Source organism: Nuphar pumila, chromosome 5, assembly GCF_984573655.1.
Source record: "Nuphar pumila chromosome 5, dmNupPumi1.hap1.1, whole genome shotgun sequence".
Taxonomy (NCBI): domain Eukaryota; kingdom Viridiplantae; phylum Streptophyta; class Magnoliopsida; order Nymphaeales; family Nymphaeaceae; genus Nuphar; species Nuphar pumila.
Genome location: NC_143253.1, coordinates 1,411,558 through 1,425,234, shown reverse-complemented (window position 1 = coordinate 1,425,234; position 13,677 = coordinate 1,411,558). Strand labels below are relative to the sequence as shown.

Here is a 13,677-nt window from a genome sequence, read left to right as displayed (position 1 = left end):
TTATTTTCGAAATGAAGAGCCATCCTGACCTTGATTTGATGTCCCAACGGTAACTCAAAACATTCCTCACTGAATCATTTGCTGCACAATTCTGGGCCTTTACTGAACTAACCCCACCGAATATCCAACGATTATTTGCAAATACGGGCTTTTGTCATTTCCAAAATGAAAGAGGGAGGGTTCTTGTAACTCACTTCATCATTTAACTCTTGTATAAAAGAATTTATTGACATTTCAAAAAGTAAATTACAACATACAGAATGGCCAGTTGGGCTGCAAAATAATGAATCAACCCCATGCAGACTCCGACCAGAAAAACAGTATTCTTACAGAAGGATATCTTATCTCAACCCATTTACATGATTTTCCAGCAAAGTGGCATCATACTTCCAAGTGACGTTACCAAAATCAAACAACTTCACAAAGCAGGAAACTAGCTGCTCATGAATAACTTCATCAGCAGGAAGGTCCATCTTGGTCTCTCTTCTCAAAGATGTCACCTCTTTATCAGCAATCCCACATGGAACAATATGTTCAAAAAACTTCATATCTGGATCAATGTTGAAGGCCAACCCATGAGAAGTAAAACCTGAGGAAATCCTGACACCAATAGCACCAATCTTTCTGTCATCCACCCAGACTCCTGTTTCTCCATTTCCACCAGCACGAGCACACACACCATACTGTGATGCAAGCTCAATCATTGTCAGCTCAAGATTTTCAACATACTTCCTTGCTCCTAAGCCAATTTGCTTGAGTGAAATAATAGGATAAAGAACTGCTTGGCGTGGACCATGGAAGGTTATATCTCCTCCCCTCTGTGTATAATGCAATTCTGCTCCCACGGATCGAAGTTCTTCCTCAGGGATAAGCAAATTGTGAACTGTCCTCCTCTTTCCAACAGTGTAAGTAGGAGGATGCTGAAGTGACACGAGTGTGTCTGGAATCATTCCTGATTTCCTTAGAAAGACCAGCTTCTCCTGAAGATTGAGTGCATCTACATAGTTCACTAATCCCATCTTCCACACATCAAGGCTCCTTGGAAACTTCGTTGCCATGAATATCCCGTTTAAGTATTCAATAGTTTCAGGCACAGTCGCACAGACTAACTGGCACAGGCTCCAGCATCAGCTAAAAAGCTTCAACTGCATACATGGTCATGCATAGGCCACGTCAAAATTCAAAACCAACAGGATTTCTCTGTCTTCATAAATAAGCATGCATGGTTTTAGCCTGACACAGATATTGCAGATATTTTGAAAACCTCATGATTTTATTGCGATTATGTGATATCTTCAAAAAATGACATAGTCCAAGAATATCACGATATTTTCAAAATAATGCCTATTTTGACCAATAAAGAAATATTAACCCATAAAATCCACTTCTTATTTTTTATATTTTTCTTTCACATTATGTATATATTTACATAGTTCTATGTTTTATATTTACAATATTTTCTCGAGAAAAAAATTTGTTTGAATTTATCAGGAGGTTTTCCATCACTGAAAAAACCCAGGTACTGAGATTTGCGACATTGGTTTTAACTACATAAATGGTCATGTATAGGTGACAGGGAAGACTAATTGGATATCTGTGACGTTCAAGGCTGCACCTATGAGCATGTATAGTCATATCTTCAAAGTTCAAGCATCCAAAAACGCTCTGGCTCTGAAAATAGCTTGGTACATTCACATGAGCATGCAATATACGGAACCAGCAAAAACACAAACTAGTTTTAGTCTTTTAGATCGAATCAAAATGTGACAAGTTCACAAGCATAATATCTCAAAATCAAGCCAATATTATCATGCTGCCACATGTAACACAAAAAGAGGATATCCTAATGAGGGAAAACAGTCAGATCCTTACTGTATTTTGAAGCACAAAAAGGATAATCCCAGATAAATTCCTACACCAAGTTGTGCTGGGACTCACTATATATATATATATATATATATATATATATATATATATATATATATATATATATATATATATATATATATATATATATATATATATATATATATATATATATATATATAGAGAGAGAGAGAGAGAGAGAGAGAGTAATATGTTAACTGGGAAACATGTTTGCTGTTCAGAACCCAAAATAGTTGTCCGGTCAACTCAGATAGGACGACTGTCCAAAATCCAGGCTGGCCTCATTTATTTTTGGGTTTCCGCTTCGTCGTACATTCGTACCCACCAGAATCAATGCAAGCTCTGTGTGTGTGTTGAGGTGCAAGGCCTCTCCTCTCTCACCAGAGATCAACGACGTTGGAGACCCCTCTCCCAGCTTGCTGGAGACCTGTGATCCTCTCTCTCTCTCTACTGCTGTAGCCTTGCACCATCTCCCACCCCAAGGTTGCCAAACTACGAAGCGGAAGCAGGAAACGATACGGGAAGCGGAAGCGAGAACCGAGGCATTTTAAAATTTATACGAAGCGGGAAGCAAAGTTTCAATTTAAAAGTAAAATATGAATAAAAAATGAAGCAATATGGAATCAAACAAGAAACAAATAAAAACTAAAATAAAATTGATCATTCTTATATTTCATGATTTTTCTGTAAAAGAGTTAATTTTTTGTTAAAATCTAACAATGATGGTTACCAATTTAAAGAAAGTACATGGAAAGTAAGTGAAAGCGTGAGAGAAAATACATGAAAAAGATGAAAAGAAACGTGAGAAAAGTATATAGTATGCATACACCATGTGTATGAGAAGCATAGAAGAAGTGTGGGGGAATCGGGCTTCCCATGAAGTTTCGGAAGCGAGGAGTATTGCGCTTCTGAAGGGAGTTTTCGAAAAGCAAGCTTCCCACCTACCTAAGAAGCTTCCGGTAACTCTGTCCCACCCTATCACTAGAGATCACCTGATCTGCCGCCGCCTATTGCAGAAGGATGACAATGAAAATCTGTCATGCCCCCCGAGCTGGTCTCATCTACTCCTGTTCCCTTTCTCGCTTGCTCTATCTCTCTTTTGATTTTATGGGTGAACTCTCTCTCTTTTCTTTATTTGTATTGATGAATTTGGATTCTGTCATTTTGATGGTGATCTTTCGTTTGCATGTCAGAGTTTCATCACCAGGGCACGATTCTTGTTTTTGTTTTTTGTTGAATGTGATGCTCATCTCCATCCATTGTGAGTAGACCAATCACTGAATGTTATAAATTCTCCCAATAAGTGATGCTCTTATTTTTCCCTTGTCCCTTTTGATGTAATTTTTTGTAGTTTTGTCTCTTAATTTGTGAGGATTGGATATAGATTTATGTAGTTTTGGGTATTCATTTGCAAAGGAGCTACTCGTGCTTGATATAGAGTTGAGTTGTGTATTCATATGACTAGCTTCGATGGCTTGTATGAAGATGTGAAGATGCATGTGGAGCAAAGTAATATGCTCATTGTCCATGAGTCATGAGCATTCTCTTGAAGGGTAACATGTTGCAGAACATCACCATCTAGCCGCCTTCATCTCGAGCTCCATAAGATGGAAACAAACAAAAATATCCCCCTTCTAGATTTTAAATTTGTCATGTAGTTACCGATTGGCTATGCAAAGGAAGCATCTAATGCTTTATTTGAGATGGGCCATTGTCGAATTGTCTAATATTATGATCATTGGCTATAGTTCCAAAGGGACCATATTTGGATTGTATCGATTACATATGATAATATTGCCCAATATGTTGCCATGCCATCATGTACTCGCCATTCATGCACAAATTACAGGAATATTCCATGTTTCCTAGAAAACTTTCGATAAGAAAATATGTATGTCTTGCAGTTAGATCAGAAAGTATGTAAAGTCTGTTACAAATTCATGTTCAAAACTACCTTCATCTTGTTGATGACTTGTGGTCATACATAAGATAAGAAGTCAGTTGAAGTTTATGGGTACATGTTTTCCAAATACATATGGATCACCCGGTTGTTGAGTTGAACACCACAAATCTTTTGTTCATTCAATGACATTAATGGTCCTTTTCCATCAAATATGACTGCAGAGGCCACCTATGTTGAGCTCGCCGGTTAAGAGTGACATACAAAAATATGCTCTTTTCCTTCAAGAGAAGACTTAAATATAAGCCATCATTCCAACTTTTATGGACATCTTAGCTCACTCTTATGATTTTTGCACTCTAGTTGCCAAACCTCATATAGGTCAATCTCCATTATTCATTGCTATGCTTTTTTGCATGACTCATTATTTATATCAATGTGTTGTTTATTCATGCTCATTCCAGACTGCATGGTGCTACTAAAGGTCTGGTTACAGAGCACCTCTTTTCATTATTAGGCAAAAAGGCTATTGTTGCCCAATTTTGTTCTCTGCATTGGAGATGATACATCTGACAAGAATACGGTTGAGGTGATCACAAGTACCACTACATCAGAGCTAGCAGCAAGGAATTTCAGTTCTCAACTTCCCTTTGAAAGCCTTTGATGAGGACACCTTGTCCATCATGAAAACTCAATCTGCGTACAAGGAATTGGAAAAAACAAATTGTGTTGCTGCACCTCAGTGCTCAAGTGTTCCATAGCCTGGTGTTGAAGTAGTTGGCTGCTAGTTTGGAGTTTTTCAAAACAGAGCATAGTCTAGAAAAAGCAAAATTTTGCATTCACTCATTGCATGTCGATTTTGTTTTTCGTGGATGGTGTTGTAATGGACTATGTTGTTCTTTGTTAATGTAAGTTGTTCCTTGTTAATATGAAAAAATGCATTGTGTTGTTAATGTCATTCCATTTGTTTTGTGTAGTTGTGGGTCTTCACATGCTGTCAAATTTTTTAACAAAGGACACCATGGAATGACCTTTTCTAACTATTAGACATCAAGGTCTTTCCTTTAGGATATGATGAGCAACACCTTTTTTTATAAGCAATTATGAGCAACACATCTTAAGCTATTTCTTGCTCATGTATTTTTTTTGTGTAAAAAGATGCATCTAGATAATACCAAACATTGCTCTACTTTATTTGATCGGCTAATCATGCTGGTTCAATAGCAGAATGAGGAGTGAGCTTGATTCGATACACATGTGGTTGGGTTTAGCATGGTTATAAACATTGGAGATATTTTTTGAACTTTGACGATTGATTATGAAGTTCTTGGAAACCTATATAAACTTTGATTGTTAAGAGGAGGTTCAGAAATTTCATAACTGGCTGGCTACCCAGCTACCTACTGTCTTAACCAATGGACCACATGCTAGCTTTTCTCCTCTGTGCTCCAATTCATCCAAATAACAGAGAGATGCGCTGAGCTACAATTCGTTTTGTTTGAAAAGGCAATTGTAATACCGAAGCTAAAATGACATCATGGTGTGTTTAACCTTCTTTCTGTTAGTGTGGAATTAAACTTAGAACAAATTAAAAATAAGAAACATTATCTTAGATTGGAAAACATTCCACGACACTAGAGCACTTTAGTCTATTAGCAATCTGGGATTATCCTACTCATGTTTATGGCAGTAATTTACATACGTTTGTGATAATCTATGCTTTATGTAACTTTGGCAAGGCAAGAATGGGTTACCAAGTTTGTTAATACCTTGGTTACAACTTACAATAGCCTAGTCACAACTCACAAGACTGTACTAATGACCTGGTTCAAGAAAATCATTCAAAGGCGTCTAACCAATGAACCCAACCGGGTTCATCTTGTAACGACCCCAACTCATACATCTTGAAAATGCGAGAAATTTTTTTTTTAAACAGTGCGGAAAACTTCCCAGAGACCCGGGGTCCTCACAGTTCCAATTCCAACTGGATAACCAAACGCCACAAAGAGATTTACATTTATCATCCATAAGAACCAAATCAACCTTCTTTATTTATGAATCAAATTCATCTCAAGAGACAATGTTGTACTCAACGAAAAAATAAAGCAACATCTAACTGAAACAAAAAAAAATTTGAAAAGAACAGTAAAACTGAAAGACAAAAAGAAAGATTCACGTTGTCTACTAATGAAACTGTCAAGAACCAAGTGTGACTCTCGCGCCTTCCCAGTAGCTAACCAAACCTCATTGATCACATGTTCCTGTGAAAAACCAATAAAGTAGGGTGTCAGAACCAAAATTATGAGCACAACTACTTCTAGTGAAACAGGTGAGACAAAAAATATAGTTAAGATTTCATGTAATAGTTTGAGTGAGTGCAGATATATTAATTTACAACATTTACGTAATCATTCATGCAACTGGTGACATAAACTAGGCATGAAGTAACGTTAAAGCAGTAGCAAATAACAAACTTTCAACATATAATAGGAAGTAAACATCATCCACTCACTATCATGTAATGATTAAGAGAACAATTGAAATATGCATGATCTAATGCATAGCAGAAAGATGCATGAATTATGTGAAATGCATGAATCATTTTATTATCTTTCATTTAAATTTCTCTTTTTCCATATGAATGCCCTATTAAATGCATACAACTTTAAGTTTCCTCTTTTTAAATTATTGTTGCCCTCGAATACACCAAACGGGTATAATCCCCGAGGTCAAGTTGGGTTCCCAGGGTAGCTTAGCACTCATTTTGTATTTTATTACTGGGTTCCAAACTTAGCCCTCAACCGATATCAGAAAACATCATCGTTCATCGGAACATTAGACCTCCACATCTAATGCCGGAAACACAAGGGACACTGCAAGTCCACAAGTGTCACTTTCTTTGTACCAAAACAACAGTTGTGTCAAAACACACCACCCCGAAGTAAAGTGACGGACTCTCCCTAAAACTGTGGGCAAGAGAAAGAACCTCAATATCAGGTTCAGGAGATAAAATAAAGCACACGGAGTTTTTGTATCCTCACAGTCTCCCCAAGACCGGATCTCTAAGATCCTTATTCTCTAGATGGGAGATCCTAGAATGTATATTACATTGTTCTTACTTCTTATCTTTTATTAAAAGTCAATTCTTTAAGTTTTGCAACACCATATGCAAAAAGTAAAGGCAAAAGCTCGCATCCACCCCTGTGAGAATCTTTCCAGGACTTCAGCCCGTGAGGACAACTAAAACAGTGTAGTAGTGTGCAATACCAACATGTGTGGTTTAAGTGATGCAATAAAACATATAAGAAAAACAACCAAGTCCACGACTCTCTGGGCCGGTGATGATCCATTAGGCCATCGATGCATCACACAACAAAATCAAAAGTGATGTGTTATATAACATCAGACTAATGTGTCAAATGCACGTGCATCCATGCAAAACAAAGTCAATCATAAGCATGTAATTTCGCACATCATATGCATTTTTGTCATGTGTATTTCCTACATCCATACACACGTATCCATGTCAATGCATACTCCCTTTGAGTGTGTGTGCACGTGAACAAAACTGTTTATTATGCATGTTCATGTTAAGTGAAACCTCAATCATTTAGCATTTGCATAAAATAATTTTCATGATTTGATGCATAACTAATAGCATTACATGTGTCAGATTTAAGTTCAGCATGTATAGAATTCACCTTTCTCCCTTTTGTCCAACAGTTATATTTTGCACATCCTTAAACTGTTGGTCGGGTAGGACGCTCCTGGACCAGACAACCTGCTGGCCGACTAGTCATAACAACTCAACCAAATGGACCTGCCAACCAGTCCAGCCGACACCCTGGCTATATCACCCCGTACCCCTATGCTTCGAATATAACTTTCAAGCACATTTATGGTAAATCAACAGTTAACAAGGTATGAAGATATAATTACGTACATTAGTTTGACTATCAATGCTTAAATAAAATCAAAGATAAATTAGGTGCAAAGAAAGTGTAACCGTCCGTATTACAAGTACATACATGATTAACCAAAAAGTGAATGCTTGTGGGCCAGCGTTAAACCCCCATATAATTTTTTTTTTCTTTTTACACCAAACTATCCAGCCCATACACAACATTCAGATTTTCTTTGCTGAAACCAATAAAAATACCGAAATACAGATAGGTAACGGTGGAAATCGTAGATCCACTGCTCCTCCATGGATTTCCATCCAAAGATTGCATGGAACCCAATCTCCACCCGATTTCTCATCTGTTTCAAGAAGAACAACCCCGTACCTTAAAACCGACGCTAGAAGGAAAAACTCAGAAATGCTGATGGTGAGGAACGACTCAGTCTAGCGTAGTCGGAGTGTCTGCCAAGCACAGGAAAGAGGTCACCACAAGCTAAATGCAACCCTAGCCTGGGTTGCTAGTCTGAGCTAGGCCCCGAGTCAGCAAGCACTGAGCGAGAATATTGAGGGCGTCGACTAGGCCCCCAATAGAGCCACACTCGGTTGGACCCCAATCCAGCTGAGATTGGCTCAACAAAAAGGAAAGGGTGGGGTTAAGCAGACCCTACCCGATTACTAGTCAACTTACCACTGGGTTTCAAATTTGCGACGTGCGGTTAAGCGGACCCCTACCAGTTTTATAAATATACCATTGGGTTTTGAACCTGCCACGTCCCAACACAAGGTGGCGTGCACCACCTGCTCCTACCAGCCACCTGTAGCCCCCGTTGGGTCCCCTCGAAAGAGGGGGATCAAGCAGGGGAAAACCCTGCCTGTAGGCCGAAACCGAGGGGGAAAAGGGAAGGCAGGCCCCCCCAGCCCTAGCCCCCCTGACGGGCCACAAAGGAGGGGTCAAGGACGGCAGGGGCCACCGGCTACCTGCCGACCCTCGGCAGGGCCCCAGGAAAAAGGAAGAGCGATGGGAGGCACGGCAGGGCCTCCGGCACCCTGTCGGCCTCCCGGCGAATGCAGAGGATTGAGGGGGAACGGGACAAAACGACGGAAAGGGGAAGAATCGTCGCAGGGGGGCCGTCGGCTCCCTGCCGACCTCCCGGTGACCTCCGATAGGCAAAAGAGAGGAGGCACACGGCGAGGGGGTTGCCGGCCTTCTGTGGGTTCCCCGGCAACCAACTTAGAGGAAAGGGGAAAAAGTTGCCGCAGGGGGGCCGTCGGCTCCCTGCCGACCTCACTGCGACCTCAAAGAAGCAAAAAGGGGGACTGTCGGGACCATCGGCCTCCCGCCGGTCCCTCGGCAGAGCAGAGAGGCACCAACGGGGGGAAAAGGAATCGCCGCAGGGAGGCCCGTCGGCTCCCTGCCGGCCTCCCGACGCACGCAGAAGGGGGAGTTAAGGGAGAAGACAGAAGGACAGAGAGGGGAAGCGTACCTGTATCTCGCCGGCGCCGTCGGCTGCTGCACGCAGGGAGACGAACGACAGCGAGGGGGAGAGGAGCGGCGCGTGAGGGCGTCCTCTCCCTCTGCGTTGCTTAATAGGAAGGCACAGGGGGAAGGGGGGGGAAGATCGTGGCCCCGTCGGTTACGGGGAGCCCCTTTCGTGCGAGGCGGCTACAGGGAGGAAGGGAAAAGAAAACTCGGGCCAGGGTTTTAAAACCCTACCGGGTTACGGATCCGGGTCGGATCCGACCCTGCTTCCGATTTTTTTTTTTTAACACTGGGTTTTACACATCTTGTGGCTTTGTGCACATATGACTTCAAAAGTTTATAACAAGTTTAGAGAACCCTAAGTCCTTGAATTATCTTGGTAATTCACACGTCTTGTAAGTTCGAAAATATATGATTGAATGCCAAAATAGAAGAAAAAAAATATTCAAGTAAAATGATTAATTGCATACCATACTCAAAATCTGGGCTGGTACAACATTCAGTGCCATAATTAGAACATTTGGTGCTTAATTAAATTTGATTGATCTCTTTTGAACCTCAGAAACTAATGACAGAACCCAAATTTATCAATGAAGATGGAAAAGAAAAAGAGATCTAGCCCACGAAATAGAGAGAGAGAGAGAGAGAGCAGGCAAGAAGGGGGCATAGCAGATTTTCATCCTTCTGCAGTGGGCGGTGGCAGTAGATCGGGCGATCTCCGGCGATAGGGTGGGGGGTGGAGCAGACTTCTGGTGAGGAAGGGGGCTGCAGCATCTCGCATCTCTTTAGAGAGAGAGAGAGAGAGTTCACCCATGAAATCAAAAGAGAGATAGAGCTGGCGAGAAAGGGGAGACGGCAGAACAAATTTTCATTTTCATCCTTATGGGGTGGGCAGCGACAATAGATCAGGTGATCTCCGGTGATAGGGTGGGAGATGGAGCAAGTCTGCAGCAGAGAGAGGATCACATGTCTCCGGCAAGCTGGGGGAAGGGTCTCCGGCGTGGTAGATCTCCAGTGAGAGAGGAGAGGCCTTGCATCTCAACAGAGAGGGAGAGAGAGAGGCATTGAGTTGGTTCTGGTGGGTACGAATGTACGATGAAGCGGGAACCCAAACAAAATGAGGCCAGCCTGGATTTTGGACAGCCCGGACGACTATTTTGGGTTCTGAACAGCAAATATATTTCCCAGTTATTCCCATGGGAGAAACCTCTAAGGAGCATGAAAATAAAAGCTCAAAAACTAGCTGAGTATTCATCTTCTGTCACCAATCTATAGATTGTTTGGATGTACCCACTTATCCCAAAGACTGGGATAAGTTGGGAAATTGCAATATGGGGGCACAATGCAAGTTCTCAACGTATCCGCTTATATGAACAAGTGGGCACAAGGAAAGGTGACATATTAGAGACGTATACAAGCTAATACCAAAGAGATTTTCAGAACCCATTTAGTGTTCTGTTGTCCAAAGCTACTACCTTCGGTTTTGATGCCAAATATCATCGGGAAGGTCGATGGTTCGTTGCTCTCATTATCTAATTTCTACCAACCTGGACGGTTTCTTCAACATATGCAGACTGCAAATTTACATAGCAATACAAGAATAGGAAAAGATAATCCGCCCAATTGACTCATGGAACGGCAGAATCAAAGGAAACCCAAGAAAAAAGAAGAAAGAAGGCAGAGAGTCTCGAACAAGGCTGACCTTTCCCGCGATTCCCCCCTCAATCCGTCCATTCTCCGACGACGGGTGTGAATCCTTCTCCCACCATCGTCGGATCGCTTTCCCTCGAAACCAATTTTGTTCCATTCGGTGTATGCTTCTCGGTCGTCGCACGACACACGCCCGTTTTTCATCACGAAGCGTAGAGATTCGATGGGTTCTTTGAGAACGCAAAAATCAAGCCTACCATGTCTTGCTGCCAGTTCTCAATGACGTGTATAGTTAGGATTAAAAGGAAAGATGATGAACTTTTGCACTTCAAAAAGTAGGGCTTTATTTTCAACATGACAGTAGGGCTGCAAATGAGGCAGATCCCCACAAGTTATACAACCACTGCATTGGGATTTGAACTTGCAACGTCCCAACACAATTAGGCTTGACCAGTGACAGAGCCAAAATCTGGATCGGTCATCCAAATGGACCAACTCAAAAGTCTTATATAAAACACAAGCAGTTGGTATACGGAATAACTTAATAAGTGGATATGGCTTGCCATGAACATCATCTAGGAGTGAATATTAGGTTGGGCATGAAGCATGTTTTTTTTTTTCTGAATTTATAAACCGAAGAAACTGCACCCGGCAAGAAGACCTGATCGCGCTGGCTCAGCCTGCCATACTTACGATCGTCATGCCAACAACGTAAAACTCCGAGGCTAGGACCCCTGCCCCAAGGCCTACGCTACTCATTGGCTTGCACAGAGGGGGCAACGCCCATGAAGATCGAACCTTGACTGCTCGTCTAGCAATCAAGGCCCCACCCCACTATGCCAACCTCCCTTGGGGCAGCCAGGTAGGATGTCGGAATAATGGACGCCCTCCTGTATGGTCTGTTCTTAAATAGTTGCCCTTATTGCTTAGAGATGTAAAAGAGTCTAATCCAGAATGAACTAAGGTTTTGGAAATTTTGGCTATTCCAGATGCAACTCTCATGTATTTAGCTGTTCCAAATTTCGACCATTTGCATTCGCCAAAAAGACTACTACTTAAAAGGACAAGACCCTAATATCAAGTTCATGTCATTCAACTTGAACACCTTAAGCCAACCCACCTAGCCGGGTGTGCAACCACTTGTGTTGTGAGCAAGTATCACACAGGAATTATGGATAACTGTTTCATAGATGTTCACTATGGCTATTTAAAACTTTTTTTATATGTACACAAATAAATCACCTAGAGGAATAGAGACCTAGCCACACTGGCTTTTGCCTGCTGTACTTACAGTTGCTGTCCTAACAGAGAAACTGTGGACTGTTGCCCATAAGATTTGAACCTAGACTACCTGCTTAGTGGTCTATGTCCCATACCACTACGCCAAGCCCCCTTTGGGGCGCTATTTGTTACTTCCTCCTTACTGTTGTTTGGTAATCACAATGGTTAATTATGACCCTAGCAACACCACACACTTGGTTGCCAATTTTAAGAGAAATTAAGAACAAGCCACAAGTGTGGCAAGAGGAGTCATTCAACCCTGAGTTTGGGTTTGAGTCATTCGGGAGGTGTGTCTACATACATGGCTGACTTGGACCAACTTGGCTTATGGATGGATAAAGGTTGCTTTTGCTATGAACCAAGTTGGAGGCAGTTTCAGTGAAAGGTAAAACTCGGTTGAGTGATACGTGTTTCAGGTGTGTTTGAATGCATGTAATTAAGTTGAATTCGAACCCGATTCCATCAAAATTCGTTTTCTCCTATGTTTGATAGAAAAAGCTTTTGAAGGATTGGATTCATATCCCACCCCATGAATCCAAACACAGGGTTGGCTATGGCCCTACTCTGTTCAATCAAACAGGGCAAAAGTCCATATGGAAGAACATGTTACAAGGAAGTTATAGAAATCAAACTTCAGTTGTATATACTTTTGACAAATGACCTCTTCTATCATCTAAAGATTGCGATGTGTGTCAGCCCTAGCTGCCCTCCCAAACACTTAACGGCATAACTCCATTTCGTTTTGAATTTTAAACATTAAAAATAAAACAAAAAAGGTTAAAGGCAAAAGTCAGGCTTTTGCCTTCCTCCTCAAAGTCGACTTCGTCTCTCTCTCTCTCTAGTGTGGCTAGTGGCTCTGGATCGTCTTCAAACCCAGACTAATGTCAGGAAACGGGGGCTTCAATTTCCCAGCATGTGTGTTCTTTGCGAAAAGGCAGAAGAGGACACGACTCACCTATTTTGGTTTGCCCGATCGTTCTAGACCTATTTTTTCAAACTTGGGGTGCACCGTCTGTTCAAATTCGTTCGAGTTTCGTTATTCGAGACCTCTTGCTCGGTCCCATGATTTTACGGCACAAAAAAAAAAAAGATTATTGTGGCGGGTTTGATTGTTTTCAGCATGGTGGGTGATCTATACTGAAAGAAACGACATCTTCTTCAAGGACATCAAATTCAATTTTGGAAGGCTTTGTCAGCGGGTTATGTCTGATGTGTATCTGGCTCTTCAATTATATAGTAAAGACGGGAGTTTGATCAGCTAGTACTCTAAACTGTACACAGTCACCATCTAGATTGTGGTTGTCTTACCTCCTATGTTCTTCTCTCATCCAATATTCTGTTGAATGTATTTTGGTAATGTTGAATGTTCTCTCTCTCCACATTCATTTCTCTACTAACACATTTTTATCCTGGTTATCAGCCCCCGAGATGTACCGTTACCCTTTTTTTCTCTCCTCTCATCTTCACTCTCTAATCATAACCTACGATCTTGGCTGGGTGGGATTCCTAGATTTTCTTGCAAAGATATCAGCCGGTATATTTGTCATGGGCTTAAATATCCCACCAGTGTAGTTACAA

At 41.4% G+C, this 13,677-nt stretch overlaps 1 protein-coding gene across 5 annotated transcripts; it reads right to left on the bottom strand.

Moving 5' to 3' along the window:
- Positions 1–201: 201 nt before the first annotated feature.
- LOC149836414 (octanoyltransferase LIP2, mitochondrial-like) lies at positions 202–9,346 on the bottom strand. 5 transcript variants are annotated; one of them, XM_090006983.1, is made up of 4 exons: positions 9,173–9,346; positions 8,074–8,150; positions 5,973–6,048; positions 202–1,145 (listed from the first exon to the last, which is right to left on the bottom strand). In XM_090006983.1, the coding sequence occupies exon 4, from the start codon at positions 1,056–1,058 to the stop codon at positions 342–344; it is 717 nt and encodes a 238-aa protein (XP_089863109.1). In that variant the 5' UTR covers positions 1,059–1,145; positions 5,973–6,048; positions 8,074–8,150; positions 9,173–9,346; the 3' UTR covers positions 202–341. The 5 variants fall into 5 exon arrangements, 4 of the variants coding, with proteins under 4 accessions (XP_089863109.1, XP_089863107.1, XP_089863106.1 ...); XM_090006981.1 differs by lacking the exon at positions 5,973–6,048; XM_090006980.1 differs by lacking the exon at positions 8,074–8,150.
- Positions 9,347–13,677: the final 4,331 nt, after the last annotated feature.